The sequence below is a fragment of the Budorcas taxicolor genome, chromosome X, assembly GCF_023091745.1.
Source record: "Budorcas taxicolor isolate Tak-1 chromosome X, Takin1.1, whole genome shotgun sequence".
Classification (NCBI taxonomy): domain Eukaryota; kingdom Metazoa; phylum Chordata; class Mammalia; order Artiodactyla; family Bovidae; genus Budorcas; species Budorcas taxicolor.
In genome coordinates, this window is record NC_068935.1 from 61,457,633 (window position 1) to 61,485,376 (window position 27,744).

At 43.9% G+C, this 27,744-nt stretch overlaps 1 protein-coding gene across 1 annotated transcript; it reads right to left on the reverse strand.

The window, feature by feature from the left end:
- Nucleotides 1–15: 15 nt before the first annotated feature.
- FUNDC2 (FUN14 domain containing 2) lies at nt 16–27,650 on the reverse strand. The gene is made up of 5 exons (XM_052662921.1): nt 27,494–27,650; nt 23,037–23,187; nt 12,987–13,062; nt 8,429–8,560; nt 16–5,893 (listed from the first exon to the last, which is right to left on the reverse strand). Exons 1-5 carry the CDS (start codon nt 27,624–27,626, stop codon nt 5,816–5,818), a joined length of 570 nt encoding a protein of 189 aa, XP_052518881.1. The 5' UTR covers nt 27,627–27,650; the 3' UTR covers nt 16–5,815.
- Between the last annotated feature and the right edge of the window lie 94 nt (nt 27,651–27,744).

Sequence of the window (27,744 nt, forward strand, 5' to 3'; positions counted from 1 at the left end):
AGACCATAAACTGGGTGGCTTAAACAACATTTATTTACATTTATTTCTCAAAGTTCTGGAGGCAGAAAATACAAGATAAAGGTGCTGAGATTCAGTGTCTGGTGATGGCCCTCTGCCTGATTCATAGATGGCAGCCTTCTCACCATATCCTCACATGAAGGGACAAGGGAGCTCTCTGGAGTCTATTTTATAAGAGCACTAATTCCACTCATGAGGACCTTCCGCTCATGACTTAATCACCTCCAAAGGCCCCACCTCCAAATGCCATCACCTTGGGTATTAAGGGATTAGGATTTCAAGCCAAAACAGGGAGGATCCTTCCTCTCCTTTTTTAGTATGCTAGAGTCTACACTGCTGTGAACAGATAGTCCCTGATATTGAAATACCACTATTGTTTGAGATCAAGTGTTCTTTAAATCAGCATTTCTAAGAATTGCTGTAATGGATAAAAAATGCTTGCCTGGTAAGCTAAATTTGGGGAATACCAGGTTCCACAAAAATCAACAGGATTCTCTCCTGCAAGGCTAAAGCTTCTCATATGCTCATGTGAAGTATGATTCCCTGGAAAGGACAATTATATGTAATACTTGCCAACTCTACCAGCAAACCCCATTTTGCAGATAGTATCTCTTAAGGAGGCGAACATTCTCCTTTGGAGAAATGATGCCTTTAGAGACCCGGAAAATAGGGCTACATTCTCATAATCATTTCAATGTCTTGTGTTAATAATAAAACAATTTAATGAAACATTTTACTACATTTCAGTTCAGTTCAGTCGCTCAGTCGTGTCCGACTCTTTGTGACCCCATGAATTGCAGCATACCAGGTCTCCCTGTCCATCACCAACTCCCAAAGTTTACCCAAACTCATGTCCACTGAGTTGGTGATGCCATCCAGCCATCTCATCCTCAGTCATCCCCTTCTCCTCCTGCCCTCAATCTTTCCCAGCATCAGTGTCTTCTCAAATGAGTCAGCTCTTCGCATCAGGTGGCCAAAGTATTAGAGTTTCAGCTTCAGAATCAGTCCTACCAATGAACATCCAGGATTGATCTCCTTTAGTGTGGACTGGTTGGATCTCCTTGCAGTCCAAGGGACTCTCAGGAGTCTTCTCCAACACCACAGTTCAAAAGCATCAATTCTTTGGTGCTCGGCTTTCTTTACAGTCCAATTCTCACATCCATACATGACCACTGGAAAACCCATAGCCTTGACAAGACGGACCTTTGTTGGCAAAGTAATGTCTCTGCTTTTTAATATGCTATCTAGGTTGGTCATAACTTTCCTTCCAAGGAGTAAGCATCTTTTAATTCCATGGCTGCAATCACCATCGGCAGTGATTTTGGAGCCCAGAAAAATAAAGTCAGCCACTGTTTCCCCATCTATTTGCCACGAAGAGATGGGACTGGATGCCATGATCTTGGTTTTCTGAATGTTAAGCTTTAAGCTAACTTTTTCACTCTCCTCTTTCATTTTCATCAAGAGGCTCTTTAGTTCTTCTTCACTTTCTGCCATAAGGGTGTTGTCATTTGCATATCTGAGGTTATTGATATTTCTCCCGGAAATCTTGATTCTAGCTTGTGCTTCCTCCAGCCCAGTGTTTCTCATGATATACTCTGCATATAATAAGCAGGGTGACAATATACAGCCTTGATGCACTCCTTTTCCTATTTGGAACCAATCTGTTTCATGTTCAGTTCTAACTGTTGCTTCCTGACCTGCATATATGTTTCTCAAGAGGCAGGTCAGGTGGTCTGGTATTCCCATCTCTTTCAGAATTTTCCAGTTTATTGTGATCCAGTCAAAGGCTTTGGCATAGTCAATAAAGCAGAAATAGATGTTTTTCTGGAACTCTCTTGCTTTTTCCATGATCCAGCAGATGTTGGCAATTTGGTCTCTGGTTCCTTTGCCTTTTCTAAAACCAGTTTGAATAACTGGAAGTTCATAGTTCATGTATTGCTGAAGCCTGGCTTGGAGAATTTTGAGCAATACGTTACTAGTATGTGAGATGAGTGTGAAATGAGTGCAATTGTGCAGTAGTTTGAGCATTCTTTGGCATTGCCTTTCTTTGGGATTGGAATGAGAACTGACCTTTTCCAGTCCTGTGGCCACTGCTGAGCTTTCCAAATTTGCTGGCATATTGAGTACAGCACTTTCACAGTAAGATGCTTAAGAAGTATCAAACATCACAGACATACGCCACACTGTATGATTTGGTTTTCTGCCCATCTCTCCAAGAGATCACACCACTATTGCATACGTGATCAAGCAAGCCCCAGACTTGGAACCATGACAAAGAAATGAAGCTGGTAACTTGGTGGAGACCTCCCCAGAAAGGGGAGGACTCAAATTTTGTCTGCAGGGTCCAAAACTGGCCTTAAGAAAGTTTCCCTCAGAGAAGAAACTGAGATCATGGAATACCAATGATATTCAGATCTTGCCAATCTATCCCTAAGACAATTTTTAAAATCCAATGGATGGCATTTCCCGAACTACAAAAAAGTAGATGTTCAAAGTAAGAGCCCAGTCTTAAAACCAGAAGGATGATGGAGGGGACACTTTGACAACAGTCAAGTGTTTTCAAAACCATGTAAGCTAGAATTATGGAAGTCATTCATCATGTTCTGGGTCCTGGCAGGTCCATTAGGTGGGGCTCTTACCCAGGTGACAGGCCACACGAGAGTGAATCTCCCACCCCGTCCTACTGATCAATGTCCCTGAGGCCAAGTGTCGGGATGTGGGAGCAGACACGTGACCCAGACGGGAGGTGGGAGGGATCTTTATCTGCATGTTATAATAATCACAGCGATGTGCATCAGTCAGGTTGCTCCAATTTCAGCCATGCCGGCCATGGGGATACAGAGCCTTAGCAAGAATGAAGACACAGGAGTCTTATCTGTCAGCCCTGAGCAGGCAGTAGCCAGAAAGTGAACCCTGGACCCCTCTTCCCCTCCTCTGCGAACAGCTCCTCATCCGAGCTGGTCCCAGGGTACCCCAAGAGTGGCAGGAACAGCAGGCGCACAAGGGGGCTCAGGGGTGAGGAGTGAAAAGGGAGAAAAGCCGGCAGCTGTCAGAGGTGGCCAGGCCAGGACAGAGGGAAGGAAGCTCTGAGCAACGGGGAGCAGATGCCCAAACCTGGTCAAAGGGACAACTGGAAAGGCTTCAAGAGAAGTTGCCGTCTCTTCAGCCCCCATCACTAAAAAGGAGGCCCAGCACAGTACTGGATTCTGGGCCCTGGAGGAAAACACATGCCTTGTTAAACAGGCCTTGCCAGTCACGGGCAAACACAGCATCAATGGGTGCAGCTGCCTAGTCCTGGCATGTTTCGCAGGAAGGGGCGGCAAGCTGCTCTGGGGGGAAACCACCCTCACTTCACCATCTGAAACCAAGCTGCTGGCAACAAGGCCTCCATTTAGTTCAGCTCAGTTCAGTCACTCAGTCGTGTCCGACTCTTTGCGACCCCATGGACCGCAGCACGCCAGGCCTCTCTGTCCATCACCAACTCCCAGAGCTTGCTCAAGCTCATGTCCATCAAGTTGGTGATGCCATCCCACCATCTCATCCTCTGTCGTCCCCTTCTCCTCCCACCTTCCATCCTTCTCAGCATCAAGGTCTTTGCCAATTAGTCAGCTCTTCCCATCAGGTGGCCAAAGTATTGGAGTTTCACCTTCGGCCTCAGTCCTTCCAATGAATATTCAGGACTGATGTCCTTTAGGATGGACTGGTTGGATCGCCTTACAGTTCAAGGGACTCTCAAGAGTCTTCTCCAACACCACAGTTCAAAAGCATCCATTTAGAGGCACCCCTAAAGGCCTGCGGGGATTCCACTAAGTGCCACCAGTGCTGTGCACCAGAGCCCTACCACTCTCCAACGTCAGCACCCACTTGGCACAGCTACCAGTGGTAGCCCCACACAGTAGGCAGAAGGCCAGGCCATTCTCACTGTACTATGATGAGAGCAACTTGTAATACTGACCTCAACCATACCAGGGATGACAGGGAAACCAGAGACAGGCCACCCACCCCCACCTGCAACCCAAAGGGGCACAGGGCACTTCAGTTTTTGCAGCCCCAGTATTCCATTGGTGTGGGTGGGGTCACATGAATCTAATAGTGGATCCATGTATTTATGATTTTTAAGAAGAGTTCTTACCGTTTAAGACACATACCAAAATATAATAAAGGGACACATCTGCTATTTGTTTCAAAGCCACTGATAAAACTGTATTTTGATGATCATTATAGGTGGGTCCATGGGGGTCACTGTACTTTCATATATATTTGAACATTTATATGTTTACATATGTCTGAGCATAAGAAAAAGTGAAAAATTTTTGAGTTCTTATACAAAAATATAGGACACTGGCTCATACCATTATGATTTGTATATAATCCACATATGTTACAAGCAAAACTACTTAATGTTGCCTTAAAATATTACAGTAAGGAGAAAAATGCAAACGGATGAATTCTAAAAAATTCCACACATCCGCTAGTAGCTACAATTTCCAAATTCAAGTTACAAGGCAAACATTTTAAAAGGAAGGCATTGAAAACATACATTTTGCAAGGGATCACCTGCAAGTTTAAGAAGTAATTCCGAGTTTTCAGCATTCTCAGAACTCATCAAGTCTCAAAAATCCTGCTGATCACCCCATTTTCCACCTACTTTTCTATGACCTCATTACTCATATATTCAACAGACTGAGTATCTACTAAGTGCTTGACTCCATGTATACAAGTGAAGACACAGCCTTGCCTTTCTGCACTGCATATTCCAGATGGTAAAAGGTCGTTACAGAAAAATGTCTTGTTTCTAAGGATGGGTGTGTGTATAAACTTGAATTCTAAAGATAAATTCGAAGAGTTGGGGTCATCATGAGACAGCAGATACCTTTGATGCTACTGTTCTAAATTTTTAATGCTTGGAAATGCCACCATTTTAAAACTCTGAATAAAGAAACAGAATTGACACAGAGGAGCTATGGGTTACCCCTGACGTTTTGACTGGAAGTAAAGGAAAGTTCACATTTCAAAGCTTCAAACCCTTTCTATTAAATAAAAACCCAAGAGCTTCTTCCCTCTTACACCTAAAGTCACTTATTTCACCATCAATAAACCCTTTGGAAACAGCCATGAGATCCATTACCCTGTGTGGTGGAAAACATCCCTAGATAATATCTGAATGCCTTTAAATGATTCACTAAGTCTGACCATCCTAAATGTTATCGACTGCTTGGTTTCCCCAAAGGCCTTCCCACCAAACAGCTTCAGCTCATCGTATGTCACTTTAGGACAAGTTCATTCCATATTCGGATTTTTCAACTGTCACACACTAAGAGTAGTTCTCTTTCTGTAATTTCAAATCTACTAAAAGAGAAAGTAGACACCACAACTGCAAATCTTTCAAGCTTAAAGGCCAGTGTATTCAGTTCCTTTCCATGCAAAACTTAACGAGGTATCTTATATGCTTACAATGTCTTTTCCAAATCAAGTGTGGGGCAACCTTTGAAGATCCACTCGGTGTGTCATCTTGTCCTATGTTCTGGTAAGCATCTTACGCGAGAAAGGAATATACTTGCTGACCTACAGATTAGTCCCAGGGGAGTGTGCTAGATAAGCGCTAACATCTATGGTCTCTTCCATTGCCGTCAAGCTCACAGTGGGGCCGTTCTCAACTTGAACCACCAGATGCCTACAAAGCCACTCAGATACGCCATGACAGGGAGGAGGAAGAGGAGGAGTTTTCTGTCCTAGGGTGGAGGGGAGAGGCTGCTGGTTGGCAAACGTAGGACTCTTGGTGGTGAAGTCATCCCCTCTAGGATGCCATGCCCAGCAGAAAGCCTCCAAAAAAGCCACCAGTCACTAGAACGTTCTTCTTCACAAACGACACCACCTAGGAACAGAAGACAGCACAGTGGATTACTCAGCTGAGGACGCTGTTATTGGGGAGGATGGGGATCTGAAGGTGAGCTGACGGGTCTTAGGCTAAGCTGCTGGCAGAGATCGCTCCTCCCAACCCGTCCACGCATTCCTCCCACCCACGATCTACCGGGTCTAGCCAGACACCCTCCTCTGAAATCGGATTTTTTCTCTGATTCCCACAGCTTCCTGCCTCCAGTGAAAGGTCCCGCCTGTTTGAGACTCGGAGCCCTACTGCTCCCGCACATGCCCACAATCAACCTCCATCCGAAACTGCACTTGGCTGAGCAGGGCAGACGGACACCCTCTTCTCCCACACGCAAACACCACCTTAGAAAAGTGTTCACCGGGAACACACCCTGCAGCCTAGCTTACTTATTTCCTGAACCTAAGTACCCCCTCCCTGCCCTCCTTATTAGAGGCACTGTCTCTTGCCATCTGCCCTGGGGGGCGGGGATGAAAACAATCATACCATTTTCTGAAATACCTGCTTGCATTCATGCTTTTTACTAATGAGCCTCAACTTGTTACACCTTGGCTCTGAATCCCACCATCTGACTGCAACTGTTCACGCTGAAATCCCTGATGGCCTCCTGGTTGCTACACACTGACCCCAAATATGACAATAGACTTGCTGCAAGAACAGCCACCCTCCCTCAGAAGAGGAAAGCAAAAACTCGGAGAATGAATGAACCGATTCCAAACCTTCTCATTAGTTTACAAGTGTTCACTGTTAAGTCACCAGGAGGTTCTAATCAAACATGAACAATATTATTTTTTATTGTTTACATTCCTGTATCATTAAAGAAGCTTTTGATAACCATGCATTATTTTTGTACATGTCCGAATAAAAAATAACTTAGAGGTGAAAAAAGTGCAACTTTTGTAACCTTGACTTTGAGGGGGATGGAAGGGGGAAGGACTATCTAAGTATGTGAGCCCCCTACAAAGGCCACCTGCCACTCTGGGCAATGGATAGCTTCGTTGTTTTGGTTTTTCATTTTACCAAAGTATAGGTTTTCTACAATGTTGGGCAAAGTTAGACACAGCAAAGTTACTCAGTAGTGCACATATATTCTTTTCTAAAATATTCTTTTCCATTACGGTTTATCCCAGAAGACTGGATGCAGTTCCCTGTACTATACAATAGGCCCGGGCTGGTACCCATCCAAAGAAACCCATACAGTTTTTAATAATCTGTAGCTGCTAATCCCACACTCCCCTTCCCTCCCCCACCAGTCTGTTCTCTATTCATAGAGATATTCCTTTGTGTCATAATCTCAGATTCCACTGATAAGTGCTATCATAGGGGATTTTTCTCTTTCTGACTTACTTCCCTCAGTATGATCATCTCCAGGTCCATCCGTGTAGCTGCAAATGGCCAAATGTCATTATCTTTTATATCTGAGTAGCATGGCAGCAATGGACAGCTTTGGCCAAGCACTTACCACCACACAGAGCTGTCTGTTCAGTATTTTCATATTCTGCTAAGTCATCTATGCCTCGTCTAACTGCTTTCCAACTTGCAAACATTTGCTGATGTATTCCTGGTCTCTTGGGTCCTTGCAGAATTAATCAGGCACCTTCTTAACATCTTGATCCTGGTCTACTTCCTCCAGTTAAGTGCCTTTACTTATTTGCAGTATTTGAGAATTTTCTAAAGATCATAAAGACCTAACAAAATATAATACATCTTTCAAAAGAGACAGTCTTCTCCTGTCCCTCCAGTACCAGCCAATATAATCTGACCTGATTTTGTACACCAGATCAGGGATTAGCAAACTACAGCCCAAGGGCCAAATTTTATTAATATAATTTCGGTGCAACACAGCCACACCCACCTGCCTACCCATCATCTCTGGCTATTTTCACCTACACCCTGGAATTCAATAGTTGTGACAGAGACCACCCAGCGTACAGAGCTGACAATACGTATCATCTGACTCTTTTACAAAAAAGCTTACCGACCCCTGGGCTACGTGTATTCTGGACACTTCAGTGATGGATATGGACCCAAAAATATGACTCAAAATGATCAGAAAGGTCAAGTTGCTCAGTTATGTCCGACTTTTTGCGACCCCATGGACTGTAGCCTACCAGGCTCCTGTCCATGGAATTTTCCAGGCAAAAGTACTGAAGTGGGTTGCCATTTCCTTCTCCAGGGGTTCTTCCCAACCCAGGGATCGAACCTGGGTCTCCTGCATTGCAGGCAGATGCTATACCATCTGAACCACCAGGGAAACCCATCAAAATGATCAGAGTAAAACATACAGTAAAACATACATCCTCATCCTCCTCACTTCCTGACAAGAACTAGTTCAAGGGATGATCAACCCATATGTGTGCCTGCATCCCCAATAAAAGTCACCAAACCTACTGGTCCCTTTGAAAATGCCTCTGAGGTAAAGATATTCCATCCCAGGCTGACATACGGGTATGTCTTCTCCATTTTTGTACAGACAAAGTTGTCTACACCCTTAGGCTGCACAGAAACAAAATGAAGCCTCACCTCCTCTGCTTTGCTCTTGACCTCTGTAGGTATCTGGTTGCTCTTGCGGATCTTCAGCTGTTCCTTGGCCTTCTTCATGTCCTTCTCTACACGCTGCCAGTCCACTTTGATGTAGCCAGTATGGTTTGCAAGCTTTAGTGTCAAAAGTGACCGCAAGAGAGGAGAAACACAGGCTGGTTATTTCTCTTGTTCAGGATAAATTACTAAACTCCTTTATCAAAAACCCTTCTGAGTTTCTATTTTTTGGAGACATATGCCATCCAGGTTTTGGTACAACCATGATATTCACTCCACAGCTCCTCATCATCTGTCCAATGTGCAAGGCCCAATCCCTGGCACCTGAAATTGACAGGCCTTCAATGACTACTGGCAATTCTTTTACCTTAACTCTTACCCACCTCGATAAAGTTTTAAGTTAGCTTAAAAAATACAATGGTAAATGAAAATCAGAACTGTAAGTAGAGAGGTAAGGTAAAGAAACCTTAAAGCCAACATAAGCTAGATTTTCTTGACCATGTGAACAGAGCAAGGCTGTCAGGTAGTAATCACTTCTGCTCAGAAATCTTCTAGAACCTGGCCCCAAAGAGACTCCTCATGAGTGATTTCTTTTAAGCGGCACAGAGAGAAGCCATCCAAATATACCTACAGAATATGACTACTTCCCTTACTCAAGACAGGCACACACACAGACTCAGTGAGAAGCATCTCATCACGAATGTGAGAAAAGGATAAGACTGATTCAGGCGTGACTTTTCCTGATGGACTAGTGTTACCCAGGGAACAAAGAAACAGCCAACCCTCCAAACATAACACTTCTCTCCTTCCAATTTTGGATATGATTGTACCTCTCTGGATAGCTCAAAATATCTGATACTGAAATTCTTCTCCACTGTCTTAGTCTTCTCCTGCACTGCTGCTCGCCCTCAAGTCTTCTAGTTAATGGCACCACCAACTAATCCATCACCCAAACCAGGCTGGAGAAAGTATTTGCAGTACATGTCAATTAAAAAAAAAACATTAATACTGATAAAAAGTAAGATTCTTTTAGAGATCAGTAAGAAAGAAACCCACTTGAAAAACAGATAAAAGGCAACTCACAGAAGACAGTGGCCAACATAAGGGAGAAGTTCAACTTCGTAAGTAATCAAGGAAATTAACATTACAGTTAACAAGGTACCATAACTTTTTATCAGATTGGAGATAGATAAACTACTGAAAATGCAGTGCTGGGAAGGAGATAGGGCAATGGACACTCCTACCACACTCTTCCTGAGAGGGTTAACCGGCAGCTTTGTAAGAGAGTGGTTTGGTTATATCCAGAGATGAGAGGCATCCAGGTGAGAAAGGAAAAAAAAAAACTGTCACTATTTGTTGACATGTTTCTCTATACAATTTCAAAGAGTCCAACAAAACCCCCAAATTCCTACACCTCCAAAAGTGAATGTAGCCAGGATCTACACTATTAAGATGAATACACAAAATCAACTGTATTAGCAATGTTAATGTTAGCAATGTGAACTGGAAATGGAAAATAAAAGTTAAGATTTTACGAGAGCTGCAAAATAACTGAATGCTAGGTGCAAATCTACACAAAAATCATATCTATGCTAAAAACGACAAAATGTTGATGAAAGAACTCAAAGATGACCAAGATAAATGGAGGGGCAGGCCATGTACACAGAATGGAAGACTCAAAATAGAAGTGATCAGGCCAGTGAAAGAAAGTAAAAGTCGCTCAGTCGTGTCCTACTTTTGTGACCCCATGGACTATAAAGTCCATGGAATTCTCCAGGCCAGAATACTGGAGTGGGTAGCCATTCCCTTCTCCAGGGGATCTTCCCGACCCAGGGGTCAAACCCAGGTCTCCCACATTGCAGGTGGATTCTCTGCCAACTGAGCTACCAGGGAAGCCCCAGATTAGGCCAGAGTTACTGCAAACCTAACCCCAGCAAGCTGTTTTAGAGCTATCTAAACAAGCTGCTTCTCAATCTGTATGAGAAGACAAAGAAATTAGAACAGCCAAATCACCCCACCTGATTTCACAGCAATCAAGACAGTGGGATATTGGAGAAGACACACAGAAGAGATGGACACAGAGAGTAACAGGCCAGAATAAAAAGAACAGAAACAGAACACATAATCAAAAAACAGGCAAAAGACCTGAATAGATACTTCACCAAAAAGGAGCTCTGGACAGCAGATAAACACATAAGATGATGTCCAACATCAGGAGTTGTATCATTCTGAGTCCAACCGAGAGAGCTTTAGGACTAAGGGTGAGTGGCTGAGGAAAGGCATAAGAGCAAGGCAAGCTCTTATAAGGAATAAAACTGAGCCACAGATGGACAAGATTTATACGGAAAAAATAAAATTCTAGGCAAAGACGCTACAAAAGACCGAAAAAAATGGAGAGACAGTCTGTGTTCACACCTAGATGATGCAGTCTCATAAAGGATTTTAATTCTTCCCCAAATTATCTACATGGTTCCCATGCAATTCCAATCAAAATGGAAACAAAATCTCTGAAAGTAATTCACAAGCCTGTGACTTAATTTTAATATATTTTTTTAAAATTTTTATTTATTTATTTTACTTTACAATATTGTATTGGTTTTGCCATACATTGACAAGAATCCACCATGGGTGTACATGTGTTCCCCATCCTGAAACCCCCTCCCACCTCCCACCCCATCTCATCCCTCTGGGTCATCCTAGTGCACCAGCCCCGAGCAGCCTGTATCATGCATCAGAACTGGACTGGTGATTTGTTTCACATATGATAATATACATGTTTCAATGTCATTCTCCCAAATCATCCCACCCTCGCCCTCTCCCACAGAGTCCAAAAGACTCTTCTATACACCTGTGTCTCTTTTGCTGTCTCGCATACAGGGTTATCATTACCATCTTTCTAAATTCCATATATATGCATTAGTATACTGTATTGGTGTTTTTCTTTCTGGCTTACTTCACTCTGTATAATAGGCTCCAGTTTCATCCACCTCATTAGAACTGATTCAAATGTATTCTTTTTAATGGCTGAGTAATACTCCACTGAGTGTATGTACCACAGCTTTCTTATCCATTCATCTGCTGATGGACATCTAGGTTGCTTCCATATCCTGGCTATTATAAACAGTGCTGCAATGTACATTGGGGTACACGAGAACTGCCATATGACCCAGCAATCACACTTCTGGGCATACACACCAAGGAAACTGTCCTAACGTTTAAATGGGAGAAGTGAAGGTACAGAGGCCGCCACAATGACCCTGAAGAATACGTGCAGGAACCTGTCTTGCTAACTATCAAGGACCAGCAAAGCAGACAGAGTCCAATCCACCCATAGATGAATCTGCACGTATGATAGAGGCAGTGGTACAAATAAAGGAAGACATTCGCGAAAGGCAGCTAGGACAGTCATCCAGAGACGAGAGGAAACTGGATCCTTATGTCAAATGACAAGCCCTGTTCTCCCCACACTGTGACTACCCTGTTGACAGACCCTTGTGTCCCACCTGCCACACGGTCTGTGATCACCCAGGAAAGATAATGACGAGCACCTCCTCACTCCTTCTTGTTTCCTTCCGGGTTGTCATCATCCTTCCTTACTCTCACCCCTTTCGACACCAGGACAATGACAGCTGAATCCCTGGTGAACCCTGACCCACTGGGAGAAGTCACTCAAATTGCGAATCTCACATGGGACTACCTGCTAAAATGGGATCCCAGCACAAGTCTACGAACTATGGCTCCTACAGAGCAGGCATTCGCTAGCTCAGCTGCACCTCAGAAGCTGGAAAATATTCCAATAGACCAGCATGCTGGTGCTGGGCTGAGTTGCGCAGTCCCGTCCAACTCTTTGCAACCCCGCGGACTGTGGCCCACCAGGCTCCTCTGTCCATGGGGATTCTCCAGGCCAGAACACCAGAGCAGGTTGCCCTGCCCTCCCCCAGATCTTCTCAACTCAAGAACTGAACCCAGGCTCCTGCACTGCAGGCAGATTCTTTACCAGCTGAGCCACCAGGGAAGCCCACAAGCTCTGAAATCAGATGGAGGTGGGTAGGCCAGGCCCCAAGCCTCGGTGTTGTGTCACACGCCCAGGTTATTCCAATGTGGAGTCAGGTTTGCAAACCAAGTAAACAGGGGTGGCCTCAGGGAACCAGCAGGCAATTATTCAAATACAAACTCCAGGCCAAGGGACAGCACAGACCATCTGACCATAGGGTCATTTAGCCCTCATGTCTCACCAGCTTAGTGTCTAAGAATAAGTCAGATCACAGGGCGCTTGCATCACACTGGGGATTTTTGAAACCACACCTGCTTCATCTTTCAAGCAGTCTTAAAAACCCTGGAAGGGAGAGATGATAAGAAATACATACTCATGTTCCCATGTTATAAATGACAAAAGAATCCATCTCATGATACTTGTAAGTTGGACTCAAAAGGTCATCATCCTTTCAAAAATTACATGAAACCGTTCAGTGTCACAGAGCCAGGGCTAGATTGCACCTCCCCCAGCTACAGCCAAGCATCCAGGAACATTTTCTGTACAGACCTGAAGCAGAAAAAATCCACCTCCCACAGCCGTTGCAGCCAGTTTTCCAACCTTCTGGAATATGAAACCTGTGCACCTACAAAAAACAAAGGGACCAGCTGTCAGAGAAGCACACATGTGGACTTCTGACAACATTCATGTCTTACCTTGGGACGATCCAGCCAACTTCCTGCTGCGTAGGACATACAGCCAGTACCCTCCAGAGGGAGGAAACGGCAGAGATCTGGAACTCAGAAAGACCCAGACTGAGATATTGGCTCTACCTACTTCATTCTGCGGTCTTGAGCAAATACCTTTATTTTATTTCTTAAAAAAAATTTTTTTTTATTTTAATTGGAGGCTAATTACTTAACAATATAGTAGTGTTTTCTGCCATACATTTACATGAATCAGCCATGGGTATACATCTGTTGCCCATTCTGAACCTCCCTCCCCATCCCATCTTTTTGGGTCATCCCAGTGCACCAGCCCTGAGCACCCTGTCTCATGCATCGAACCTGGACTGGCGATCTATTTCGCATACAATATTCATGTTTCAATGCTATTCTCTCAAATCCTCCCACCCTTGCCTTCTGACACAGAGTCCAAAAGACTGTTCTTTACATCTGTCTCTTTTGCTGTCTCGCATATAGAGTGATCCTTACCATCTTTCTAAATTCTATATATATATGTGTTAATATACTGTACTGGTGTTTTTCTTTCTGACTTACTTCATTCTGTATAATAGGCTCCAGTTTCATCCACCTATTAGAACTGACTCAAATGTATTCTTTTTAATGGCTGAGGCACAGTAGGGCCGAGAAGAGCTATTCCACGTTCAAGGTCTAGAGGGGTGGCCTTGAGGAGATACCCCTCGTCCAAGGTAAGGAGCAGCGGATCAGCCATGAAGAGATATCCCATGTCCAAGGTAAGAGAAAACCAAGTAAGACGGTCAGCCATGAAGAGATATCCCATGTCCAAGGTAAGTGAAAACCAAGTAAGACGGTAGGTGTTGCGAGAGGACATCAGAGGGCAGACACACTGAAACCATAATCACAGAAAACTAGCCAATGTGATCACATGGACCACAGCCTTGTCTAACTCAATGAGACTAAGCCATGCTGTGCTGGGGCCACCCAAGACACATGGGTCATGGTGGAGAGGTCTGACAGAATGTGGTCCACTGGAGAAGGGAATGGCAAACCACTTCAGTATTCTTGCCTTGAGAACCCCATGAACAGTATGAAAAGGCAAAATCATAGGATACTGAAAAAGGAACTCCCTAGGTCGGTAGGTGCCCAATATGCTACTGGAGATCAGTGGAGAAATAACTCCAGAAAGAATGAAGGGATGGAGTCAAAGCAAAAACAATACCCAGTTGTGGATGTGACTGGTGATAGAAGCAAGGTCTGATGCTGTAAAGAGCAATATTGCATAGGAACCTGGAATGTTAGATCCATGAATCAAGGCAAATTGGAAGTGGTCAAACAGGAGATGGCAAGAGTGGACGTCGACATTCTAGGAATCAGCAAACTAAAATGGACTGAAATGGGTGAATTTAACTCAGATGACCATTATATCTACTACTGCAGGCAGGAATCCCTCAGAAGAAATGGAGTAGCCATCATGGTCAACAAGAGTCCGAAATGTAGTACTTGAATGCAATCCCCAAAAGGACAGAATGATCTCTGTTCATTTCCAAGGCAAACCATTCAATATCATAGTGATCCAACCCTATGCCCCAACCAGTAACACTGAAGAAACTGAAGTTGAACAGTTCTATGAAGACCTCCAAGACCTTTTAGAACTAACACCCAAAAAAGATGTCCTTTTCACTATAAGGGACTGGAATGCAAAAGTAGGAAGTCAAGAAACACCTGGAGTAACAGGCAAATTTGGCCTTGGAATACAGAATGAAGCAAGGCAAAGGCTAATAGTTTTGCCAAGAGAACGCACTGGTCATAGCAAACACCCTCTTCCAACAACACAAGAGAAGACTCTACACATGGACATCACCAGATGGTCAAAACCAAAATAAGACTGATTATATTCTTTGCAGCCAAAAATGGAGCAGCTCTATACAGTCAGCAAAAACAAGACCGGGAGCTGACTGTGGCTCAGATCATGAACTCCTTATTGCCAAATTCAGACTTAAATTGAAGAAAGTAGGGAAAACCACTAGACCATTCAGGTATGACCTAAATCAAATCCCTTATGATTATACAATGGAAGTGAGAAATAGATTTAAGGGACTAGATCTGATAGACAGCATGCCTGATAACTATGGACAGAGGTTCATGACATTGTACAGGAGACAGGGATCAAGACCATCCCCAAGAGAAAGTAATGCCAAAAAGCAAAATGGCTGTCTGAGGAGGCCTTACAAATAGCTGTGAAAAGAAGAGAAGCAAAAAGCAAGGAGAAAAGGAAAGATATAAGCATCTGAATGCAGAGTTCCAAAGAATAGCAAGGAGAGATAAGAAGCCTCCCTCAGCGATCAATTCAAAGAAATAGAGGAAAACAACAGAATGGGAAAGACTAGAGATCTCTTCAAGAAATTTAGAGATACCAAGGGAACATTTCATCCAAAGATGGGCTCGATAAAGGACAGAAATGGTATGGACCTAACAGAAGCAGAAGATATTAAGAAGAGGTGGCAAGAATATACAGAAGAACTGTAGAAAAAAGATATTCATGACCCAGATAATCACGATGGTGTGATCAGTCACCTAGAGCCAGACATCCTGGAATATGAAGTCAAGTGGACCTTAGAAAGCATCACTATGAACAAAGCTAGTGGAGGTGATGGAATCCCAGTTGAGCTATTTCAAATCCTGAAAGATGATGCTGTGGAAGTGCTGCACTCAATATGCCAGCAAATTTGGAAAACTCAGCAGTGGCCACAGGACTGGAAAAGGTCAGTTTTCATTCCAATCCCAAAGAAACGCAATGCCAGAGAATGCTCAAACTACTGCACAATTGCATTCATCTCACACACTAGTAAAGTAATGCTCAAAATTCTCCAAGCCAGGCTTCAGCAATACATGAACCGTGAACTTCCTGATGTTCAAGCTGGTTTTAGAAAAGGCAGAGGAACCAGAGACCAAATTGCCAACATCTGCTGGATCGTGGAAAAAGCAAGAGAGTTCCAGAAAAACATCTATTTCTGCTTTATTGACTATGCCAAAGCCTTTGACTGTGTGGATCACAATAAACTGTGGAAAATTCTGAAAGAGATGGGAATACCAGACCACCTGACCTGCCTGTTGAGAAATCTGTATGCAGGTCAGAAAGCAACAGTTAGAACTGGACATGGAACAACAGGCTGGTTCCAAATAGGAGAAGGAGTACGTCAAGGCCGGATATTGACACCCTGCTTATTTAACTTCTGTGCAGAGTACATCATGATAAATGCTGGGCTGGAAGAAGCATAAGCTGGAATCAAGACTGCCGGGAGAAATATCAATAACCTCAGATATGCAGATGACACCACTCTTATGGCAGAAAGTGAAGAGGAACTAAAAAGCCTCTTGATGAAAGTGAAAGAGGAGAGTGAAAAGGTGGTTTAAAGCTCAACATTCAGAAAACGAAGAGCATGGCATCTGGCCCCATCACTTCATGGGAAATAGATGGGGAAACAGTGGAAACAGTGTCAGACTTTATTTTTTGGGGCTCCAAAATCACTGCAGATGGTGATTACAGCCATGAAGTTAAAAGATGCTTACTCCTTGAAAGGAAAGTTATGACCAACCTAGATAGCATATTGAAAAGCAGAAACATTACTTTGCCAACAAAGGTCTGTGTAGTCAAGGATATGGTTTTTCCTGTAGTCATGTATGGATGTGACAGTTGGACTGTGAAGAAAGCTGAGCGCTGAAGAATCAATGCTTTTGAACTGTGGTGTTGGAGAAGACTCTTGAGAGTCCCTTGGACTGCAAGGAGATCCAACCAGTCCATTCTAAAGGAGTTCAGTCCTGGGTGTTCATTGGAAGGACTGATGCTGAATCTGAAACTCCAATACTTTGGCCACCTGATGCGAAGAGCTGACTCATTAGAAAAGACCCTGACGCTCGGAGGGATTGGTGGCAGGAGGAGAAGGGGACGACAGAGGATGAGATGGCTGGATTGCATCACCGACTCCATGGCCATGAGTTTGAGTAAACTCCGGGAGTTGGTGATGGACAGGGAAGCCTGACGTGCAGGGAATCATTGGGTCGAAAGATTCGGACACAACTGAGTGACTGAATTGAACTGAATATTCCATTGTGTATATGTACCACAGCTTTCTTATCCATTCGTCTGTCGATGGACATCTAGGTTGCTTCTATGTCCTGGCTATTATCCCTTGAAACGCCCAACGTACATTTCTCAGAGAACTCTGGCAACGTGGTGGAGAATGGATCAGAAAAACGGAGGAGACGTGCCAGACGTCTGTACTAAGGCCATGTGATGGAGGGAAAAAAACATGACTGTGTTCGAGCCTAGAGGACTCGTATCAGAAATGGGACAGGATTCTTCCCCGAATGATGAAGCAGACAGCGGTGGCGTGTATTCATTTCTGCATTTGGCCTTCGCTGCAACATGTGAGTCATGGCATGTGAACTCAGTTGCTCCACGTGGGATTTACTTGCCTGACCAGGGATCACAGAGTCTCAGCCACTGGCCCACCAAGGGAGGCCCTTTTCATCTTTAAAATTGGTTCTAGAGAATAAAGTATAGGACACATGTGGAATTTGGTAAAGCGGTCTATCAATGTACCCCAGAGCCAGAATCAATTATATGAGGAATAAAAAAGATATCCAGCATCCAGTAAGGTAAAATGCACCATACTGCTATCCAATTAAAATTATCAGGCGTGCAGAGCCGAAAAAAAAGGCCCATAATGAGGAAAAAAATAAATCAGCTGAAAGCAACCTAGAAGTGGCACCAAAGATACAACATGGACAAAAACAGCAGTTACTCTGACTATATTTCACGTGTTCAAGAAGCTAGAGGAAAGGCTGTATATAATAGGTAGGGACAAGGAACATATTTTGCCAAGATGAAAATCAAACTTCTAGAGGTGAAAACTATAGTGTCTGAGATGAACACTATGCTTGATCAAATTGCTGTTTAGATCAAAGTAGAAAAAAGATCAGTAAATGTGACATAGCAATAAACACTATCAAAATGAAACAGAAAAATACATGAACATGCCTGTAATACTGAATTACAGTTATACATTGGGGAAAGCTGGAGGATGGGCTCTCTCTGGGTTATTTTTAACAAGCACCTGTGAAGCTATAGTTATCTCAAAATAAAAACTTTTTAAAAACTTAAGTGTCAGTGAACCTCAGGAAAATTTCAAGCAGTGTAATACCTGTCTTATTGGGAATTGTTGAAGGATAGAAAAATATTTGAATAAATAATGAGGAAAATGTTCTAGTCTGTATCCAGTAAAAATATCTTGCAAAAAACAAAGATGAAGACCTTTCTCAGATACACAAAATCTGAAAAAGAAATCATCACTAGCAGACCAAAAGAACAAAGAATACTAAAAAGAAATCTTTCAGGCAGAGGAAAATGATACCAGCTAGAAATGCAGATACACACAAAAGCATGATGAGCAAAAGAAACTGAGAGTAAATTGAAAGGTTTCATTTTCATTATTTAAAAATATGTGGTGGTTTAGTCGCAAGTCGTGTCCGACTCCTGCAACCCCAGAGACCCTGCCAGGCTCCTGTTTAAAAATATAAGAATTAAATATTCAATAAAAAATAATAAGAATGTATTATGGACTAATAACATATACATGTTAAATGTATGACAATGAAAATCAAGGGTAAAGGAGTTAAATGGAAGTATACTGTTATAAGAGCACCACAGTCTATGTGAACTGGTATTTCTCTTGGTGACAGACTCTGATAAAAAGAAGATACATCCTATAAATCCTAAAGCAACCACAAAAATCACACAATGAAAAGACATAGCTAATAAACCAAGAAAGGACATAAACAGAATTACAGGCTTCCCTGGTGGCTCATCTGATAATGAATCCGCCTGCGATGTGGGACACCTGGGTTCAGTTCCTGGGTTGGGAAGATCCCCTAGAGAAGAGAAAGGTTACCCACTCCAGTATTCTGGCCTGGAGAATTCCAAGGACTATAAGTCCCTGGGGTCGCAAAGAGTCGGACACAACTGAGCCACTTTCAGTTTAACTTTTCATGTGACTCAGCAGCAGCAGAACAACTAAGCACAAAGAAAACTGGACTTCATCAAAACTAAAAATTCTGTCCATTAAAGGACATTATCGCACTTCCTTGGAGGTCCCGTTGTGAATGTCCAATGCAGGCGACACGGATTCAATCCCTGATCCAGGAAGATTCCAGATGCCATGAGGCAACCAAGCCTCTACGCCCAGAGCCTGGGAACCGCAACTAGAGAAAGCCCACACACAGCAACAGAGATCCAGTAAAGCCAATTCAATAAATCAAATTTTCTAGAAAGGACTTTATCCAGAAACTAGAAAGACAACTTAATAGAACAAAATTTTTTCATTCAGGTCTGCTGCTGCTGCTAAGTCGCTTCAGTTGTGTCTGACTCTGTGCAACCCCATAGATGGCAGACCACCAGGCTCCCCCGTCCCTGGGATTCTCCAAGCAAGAACACTGGAGTGGGTTGCCATTTCCTTCTCCAATGCATGAAAGTGAAGTCGCTCAGTCATGTCCAACCCTTAGCAACCCCATGGACTGCAGCCCTGGCAAGTCTCAAATATCCCAAGCAAAGAATTCTTACAACTGAAGAATAGAAAGACAAAACAACTCCATTTCTCCAGATCAGAGGCAGAGATGGCCAACACACACATGGAAAGATGCTCAACATCAGTAGTCACCATGTCAGGCCCAGATCATGCCCACTAAAATGGCTATAATAATTTTTTTTACTTGAGAAAATAGTGTTGGTGAGATGTAGCTGTAACAAGGAAAGCAGTCCCAATGCACACCACAACGTGAATGAACATCAAAAACATGCTCTCAGGGAAAGCCAGACACAGAAGGTCACAGAGTGTATGATTTGATTTATTTTGAACCTAGAGAGAGGCCATGGTTACACAAAGCTGTGAATGGACTAAATGCCACTGAACTGTACACTCTAAAAGGTCAGTTTTCTTTTGGGTGAATTTCACCTTAATAAAAAAAATATATATGTGTATACACAGTATACCTATGTTTATTACACACACACACCTGATCCAAAAGAAAAGAATACCATGATAATAAATTTAAACCTGATAATAAGGAAAATAAACTTAAATGTAAACAGCCTGTGTGTTAGTCACTCCCCATGGACTGTAGCCCATGGGATTCCTCTGTCCATGGGATTCTTCAGGCAAGAATACTGGAGTTGGTTGCCATTTCCTTCTCCAGAAACCGTCTAAGCACTCTAATTAAAATGAACAGATTGTCAAAGTGGAATGAAAACAGGAAAACCCACCTACATGCTGTCTACAAGAAACCTGTTTTAAACATACAGACTCCACTTTCCTGAACCTTGCCCCATGTGGCTCTTCCCTTGGTTGATTTTAATCTGTATCCTTTTGTGGTAAAAAGTCATAACCACGAATATACCAGCTCTCAGTAAGTTCTGTAGATCCTCCAAGGCAATTGTCACACATGAGAGTAGTCTTGGGGACCCCCAGCTCTTCAAACTAGTGACTCTGTCAAAGCTGCAGTGTGCACGATCAATATGCAATTGCATTTCTATAATGTAAGCAATGAACAATGATTCACAGCAACATATACAAAAGTTAACCAAAACAGATCACGGAACTAAATGAAAAATCTAAACCTATATATCATATAGAAGAAAACACAGAAGAAACTTTTGGCGACCCTGGATTAGGTAAATATTCTCAGACATGACACCAAAAGCCACAGCTATAAAAGAAAGAGTTGATAAGTGGTATTTCAAGATTAAGATCTTCTGTTTTTTTGAAAGACACTGTCAAAATAATAAAAAGCTATAAAGTAGAAGAATATATTTGCAAATCATGTATTTGCAAATACATGTATCCAGAATATAAAGAAATCTCACCACCCAGTAGTGAGAAAAAACCAACTCCCCAATAAAAATATGTAGAAAATATCTAAACATACCTCACCAAAAATAGATGGATAGTAAAAACAAGCCCATGAAAAAAATATTCAATATCATTATTCATCAGAAAAATGTAAATTAAAACTACAATGAGATATCACTTCACAGCTACTAGGATGGTTGTAGTCAAAAACACATTATGCCAGAAATAGACTGAAAGACATAGAGAACAAACCAGTGTTTACCAGTGGCAGAAGGAAGTGGGAAGGGGCAAGATAGGGCTAGGGGATCAGAACTACCATATATCAACTAGATAAGCAACCAGGATATATTGTATAGCACAGGGAAAATAGAGCCGTTATCTTGTCAGAATTCTTACATTATCTTGTAAGAATGGAGTTTAATCAGCAGAAATACTGAATCACTACACTTGTGTATCTGAAAGTAATACAATACTGTAAATCAACTACACCTAACAAAAAAGATATTATACCAAGCGTTAGGATGTAGAGAAACTGGAACTCTAATACACTGCTGGGGGAGACGTAAGATGGTACTTTAGAAAACTGCTTGAAAAGTCTTAAAAAGTTAAGACATTCACCTATGACTCAACCATACTTTTTCGAGGTATTTACCCACAAGAAATGGACAGCATATAGTCATACAAAGATGGGTACACAAACGTGAACAGCAGTTTTAGCCCCAAAGTGCAAACAAACCAATATCATCAAGGGGAATGGACGAACTATTTTATCCATACAGTAGACTAATACTCAGCAATGAAAGGAAATGAACTAGTTGATACACACAACAGCACAGCTGAACCTCGAAATTAGTATGCTCAGTGAAGGAAGCCAGATTAAAAAAAAAAAGAATACACACTGCATAATTCCATTCACATATGATTCTAGAAGATGCCAAGTGATCTATAGTGATTCAAAGCACTAACTATGTTGTCCTGGACAAGTACACCTTTTCAGGTCTTGTGAAATGAAAGTCACTCAGTTGTGTCTGACTCTTTGCGACCCCATGGACTTATACAGTCCATGGAATTCTCCAGGCCAGAAAACTGGAGTGGGTAGCCTTTCCCTTCTCCAGGGGATCTTCCCAACCCAGGGATCAAAACCAGGTCTCCTACAGTGCAGGCAGATTCTTTCCCAGCTGAGCCACCAGGGAAGCCCAAGCACACTGGAGTGGGTAGCTTATCCCTTCTCCAGGGGATCTTCCCGACCCAGGAATCGAACTGGGGTCTCCTGCATTGCAGGCAGCTTCTTTACCAACTGAGCTCTCACGGAAGCCCACTTTCTAAGCCTCAGTTTCTATGAAATGACAATAGATCATAGCAATACCCATTTCAGAGTTGTTGTGAGCAGGAAATGCAGGATCTATATCCTTAAAATTGCACCTGGCAAGTAGTGAATACCATGTGTAACCATTAAATAGCACTTGACCATTATGTGTAGATGTATACGACACGTGAGGTGATCAGTTGCACAAAAGTCAATGTGTTTTCATTGGTTACAGGAGATGGTTTCTATGACCAAAACACTGATCAATTTCACAAATGTCAATGTGTTTGCATTGGTTACAGGAGATAGTTTCTATGAGCAAAACACTGACCAACTGCACAAAAGTTACTGTGTTTTCAATGGTTAAAGGAGATGGTTTCTATGACCAAATCACTGATCAACTGCACAAAAGTCAATGTGTTTTCAGTGGTTAAAGGAGATGGTTTCTATGACCAAAACACTGGTCAATATTACAAAAGTTAACACGTTTTCATTGGTTACAGGAAATGGTTTCTATGACCAAAACACTGATCAACTGGACAAAAGTCAGTGTTTTCACCGGTTAAAGGAGATGGTTTCTATGAGCAAAACACTGATCAATTTCACAAAATTTAACGTGTTTTCATTGGTTTCAGGAGATGGTGTCTATGACCAAAACACTGCATTGTGCCAAAAACAGACACTGGACATCGTTTCCATCACTTACCATCCAGTGACACCTCCAATTAACAGCTGGGTTGCCACACTATACTTTTCAGCTGAAGGCCCAGATTCCTGCCCAAACAGCGTGCGCCACCATGGCTGCTTTTTAGCAAGTTCTGCAAGGTCCAGTGACTCAAACTTTCCCTCAAAGTTTCCTACAAGAATTAAGATACTGCATAAGAAAACAGTTACTGTCACAATAAATCACTAACATTTCTAGCCTAGATTAAGAGATATTTAAGGAAAGAGAGACAGCTGTAATAAGAACCTCTAAATACTTATCTGTTTTAAATAGCAAATTCACTTGGAAATTCGGACCAGCAACTTTTGAAAATCAGACAAAAATCAACAAATATCTTGGAGAGGAAAAAAATCTCCACAATTTAGAATGAGTACTCCAGTTTCTCCTCTCAAGCTGAAAAACCCCCAAAAGGACCCAGGAAAAACTGGTAGGAGAACTTAATCATGCCTACTAAATGAAATGGATTTTCTTCACTCGTCTCTCTTTTTCAGGAGTAACTCGATACTATTTCGTAGCTCAACAAATTCACAAACTCTAGGTACTAAGTGGCTGGCCACTGAAGAGAACTGTTACTATTGACCAGGCAATGTGCTCAGGAATAAACAGGTATAACTAAACCCACAGAACAAAGCAGGTACAGAACAAGGTACAATTTGTTAACCCCATTTTATAGTTAAGAAGTGAAGGCTCAGAAGTTAAGTGATCTATGTACCCTCAAAGGGGGAAAAAGTTAAAAGTTTAATCCCTCTCTCTGTAGGAAAATAAATTTCATGAAGGAGGTACAAGAACTCTATACTGTAAATGACAAAACACTGCAGAGTGGCAATCTCAGGCAGGGGTCTGGGATCATCTATTCCATCCACACATACAGGCTGCATTGCTCAGGGTTAGTTTGGGCTTCCTTACCACCTGGTGGCTAGGGTCAGGGGTGCCTGTCTCAAGAAAGTGAATAAGACAGTGAGGACACTCAAGCGCTAGGCAGAAGCTTCATTATCATTTCAAACCCAGCCTCCAAAGCCATGCAGTGTTATTTCCACTGTATTCTGTTGGAGCAGTCACAAACTTCCACTCAAGATTCAAGGGGCAATATAGATAGACCCCAGTACTGCTGAGTATCAAAGTCACACTGGGAAAAAGAAAAGTATGGGGGAATGTGGAAATATTGCTGAAATCACTTAGGAAAACACAATGTGCCACCAACGACCAAAACAACTGTGGGAGAAAAAAAGATAAAGTTCAAAGCATTTCAAGACTTCTTACAAAATTACAGTAACACAGAGGTAACTAATTTCAAGAGTTATACAACTACTCTATTTGCCAGTGCAGAACTGACATAAGTATAGAGAAATCTACCAATGGAATAGAACCCAGAGTCTAGAAGTAGATCTACACACATAGTCATCTGATTGTCAGTAACACGGCACAGAAGTGATTTACTAGGGAAAGAAAGTTTTCAACACATTGTGTGAAAACTACTAGGTATCTGTACTAATGAAGACAAAAGGTCAATCCTTACTTGACACAATGCCCAAAATATAATTGAAGAATTAATTCAAGGCGGACCACAGATCCCAATTTAGCAAAACCAAACTACAGGTGTTTAAGGAACTGGATTTTCTATGGCCTACTGTTGTTCAGTTGCTCAGTCCTGTCTGACTCTTTGTGACCCCCATGGACTGTAGCATGCCAAGCTCTTCTGTCCCATGGGATTTCCCAGGCCAGAATACTGGAATGGGTTGCCATTTCCTTCCACCCAGGGATCAAACCTGCATCTCCTGCATTGGCAAGCAGATTCTTTACCACTGAGCCCCTGGGAAGCCCTGTATGGCCTAAGCAGTAGTTAAATGACAATTTTTCTTCCAATGTAACCACAACACATTAATGCTGTGTTGAAGAAGAAAATCTCTCCCTGGGTTAAAGAACATCACTGAAAACAAGCAAGAGTTTTGAGTTTTGTTTTAACGTCAAGACCCTTAGCTTAAGAGAGAGCTCCAGCCCAAACGGGTCAAATCAGAGACAATGAGTTCACCCAAAGTGACTCAGTCATTCAACAAATGCTGCCAAGCACTATGTGGAGAAGTTAGTAGCCTTGATTGCCAGTGGGGGCAGAAAGGATTACAGGATTAGTGATCATCAGTATGATAAAGACAAATCCCTACTGTCAACATCAAGGTTTCTCACCACAATTTCCTAAGTGCAAATATCTTATTTGCTACACATTTTTAGTAAATTGAGGGCAGTCTGCTCTGCAGAAACTCCCTTATGGATACCAACACCTTGTAAGTGTTTGTCACTCAGTCGTGTCCAAGTCTTTGTGACCCCGTGGTCTGTGGCCCACCAGGCTTCTCTATGGGATTTTCCAGGCAAGAACACTGGAGTGGGTTGCCATTTCCTTCCCCAGGGGATCTTCCTGACCCAGATATTGAACCCAAGTCTCCCACATTGCAGGTTGACTCTTTAACAACACCTTAGAGTCACTGCAATTCCGTGGTGTGCTGGGAAACGTGGAAGGATCGCGATGGGATGGGGACAGGCTGGTGTGTCGTGCACACCCACAGCCAGGGCATGACATCACTGAATTGTGACGGTGCTGAACGCGGAGCTGGGGTGGAGGCAGACTGGTGTGTGTGTGTGCACGTGTGCAGATTGGGGTATATGTGTGTGTGGGCAGACTGGTGTGTGTGTGGTGGTGGCAGGGGGCAGACTGGTGTGGGGGGGCACACTGGTGTGTGTGGGTGTGTGTGTTGCACATGCATAGCCAGGGCCTGACATTGCTGAATTGTGATGGCACTGAACACGGAGCTGGGGTGGGGGCAGACTGGTGTGTGTGGGCACATGTGCAGATTGGTGTCTGTGGGGGAGGGGGGCAGACTGGTGTGTGTGGGGGGCAAATTGGTGTGTGTGTGTTGCACACGCACAGCCAGGGCATGACATCACTGAATTGTGATGGCGCTGAATGAGAAGCTGGGGTGAGGGCAGCCGTGTGTGTGTGTGTGTTGTGTGTGTGTGTGCAGACTGGTGGGGGAGGTAGACTGGTGTGTGGGGGGCAGACTGGTGTGTGTATCAGTGTGTGTGTACAGACTGGTGTGTGTGAGTGTGTTGCACAGGAACAGTAAGGGCATGACATCACTGAACTGCGACGGCACTGAACGCAGAGCTGGGACGGGGCAGACTAGTATCTGTGTGTGGGGGGGGCAGACTGGTGTGTGTGTGTCAGTGTGTCTGTGAACAGACTGGTGTGAGCATGTGTCTGTGTGTGTGTGTGCAGACTGGTGTAGAGTGGTAGACTGCTGTGTGTAGGGGGGGGCAGACTGTGTGTTGCACACCCACAGCCAGGGCCTGACATCATGGAATTGTGATGGTGCTGAACGCAGAGCTGGGGCGGGGGCAGACTGGTGTGTGTGTGTGTGTCTGTCTGTCTGTCTGTCTGTCTTGGACAAGCACAGCCAGGGCGTGACATCACGAAATTGTGACGGCACTGAATGCAGAGCTGGAAGAGGCACAGGGCTATCTCCACCACATGGACATGACAGCTGTCCATAACCGAAGAGTACAGGTAACAGTGAAACATGGCAAATAAGAAAGAATGAATTCTGAGTCCTTCCACTCTTGTGTTTTAAACAGAATCTCTGTAACCTTGTTTATGTAAGTTTATAAAACTCATACAAGCATATACGAGTTTTCGGTGATGGCTCTGTAAGACAGTGAAAGTGAAGTCGCTCAGTCGTGTTCGACTCCTTGCGACCCCATGGACTGTAGCCCACCAGGCTCCTCCGTCCATGGAATTTTCCAGGCAAGAGTACTGGAGCGGGTGGCCATTTCCTTCTCCAGAGGATCTTCCCGACCCAGGGATCAAACCCGGGTCTCCAGATGGCTTTACCATCTAAGCCACCAGGGAAGCCCTATGAGACAGTACTGAACTGAATATAGTCTGCAGCATTCACAGTGGGACAAGAAGCAGGAAGACTTGGTCCACTGTGTATTTGATTACAGGGACTCTGTTTTTTGTCTTTTTCTGGGACTCCTGACTATGCAGACTACAGAGACGATTTCAAAGAACCGTATCCTGTGTCCGCTTTCAAACCCATCAAAGCGCCAGGAGGGGCAGCTCGCACACAGAATGACCCGCCTGAAGTCTCTGGGTTCCCGACCGCTTCCGAGAACACAAACCCAAAGTTGCCAAGCCCAGGTTGCCGGGGCGGGGCCGGAAGGCAGAGGAGCCTGCCCCGCGCCGACCCCCCGGAAAAGGTCGGCTCCAGCGCGGCCGCTGACCTTGGCTGGGCCCGGCCCGAGCTCCAGCGCCCTCCCCCAACCCTTCGCCGCGCGCGCTTCTCGGGGCGGAGGGCGCGGCCTGGCCTGGGAGGAGCGGAGCCTGTCTCTTTCCGGAGCCCGGGAAGGCGGCTCCTCTCGGCGCCACGGGGGCCCGCGCCCGCCCTTACCTTGACTGGCGGCGGCCATTTCGGCGAGCTCGTCTCGCGATGACACCCGCGGAGCTTCGCCGCGGGAGGACGCGGAGTGGCGCGCCGCCGTCTGCGCGAGCTGGCTTCCGGTACGTGGGGTAGATGTTTCCATTCCCACGGCAGCGGCGGAAGAGGCCGGGCGGGGTCTGGGCTGTCCCCTCCCCTTCTCGGCGCGCCGGCGCGTCACAAAGCTCCGGGGGCGGGGCTACAAGTGCAGTGGCCCCGGCCCC

What these genes read in the sequence shown, in the direction of transcription:
- FUNDC2 (XM_052662921.1), bottom strand. Translation starts at nt 27,626, where the DNA reads ATGGAAACATCTACCCCACGTACCGGAAGCCAGCTCGCGCAGACGGCG. An exon ending in AATGGCCGCCGCCAGTCAAG is followed by an intron (nt 23,188 to 27,493) that starts GTAAGGGCGGGC and finishes TAATTCTTGTAG; the next exon opens with GAAACTTTGAGGGAAAGTTT. An exon ending in TCAAGAGCAAAGCAGAGGAG is followed by an intron (nt 5,894 to 8,428) that starts GTGAGGCTTCAT and finishes TTCTGTTCCTAG; the next exon opens with GTGGTGTCGTTTGTGAAGAA.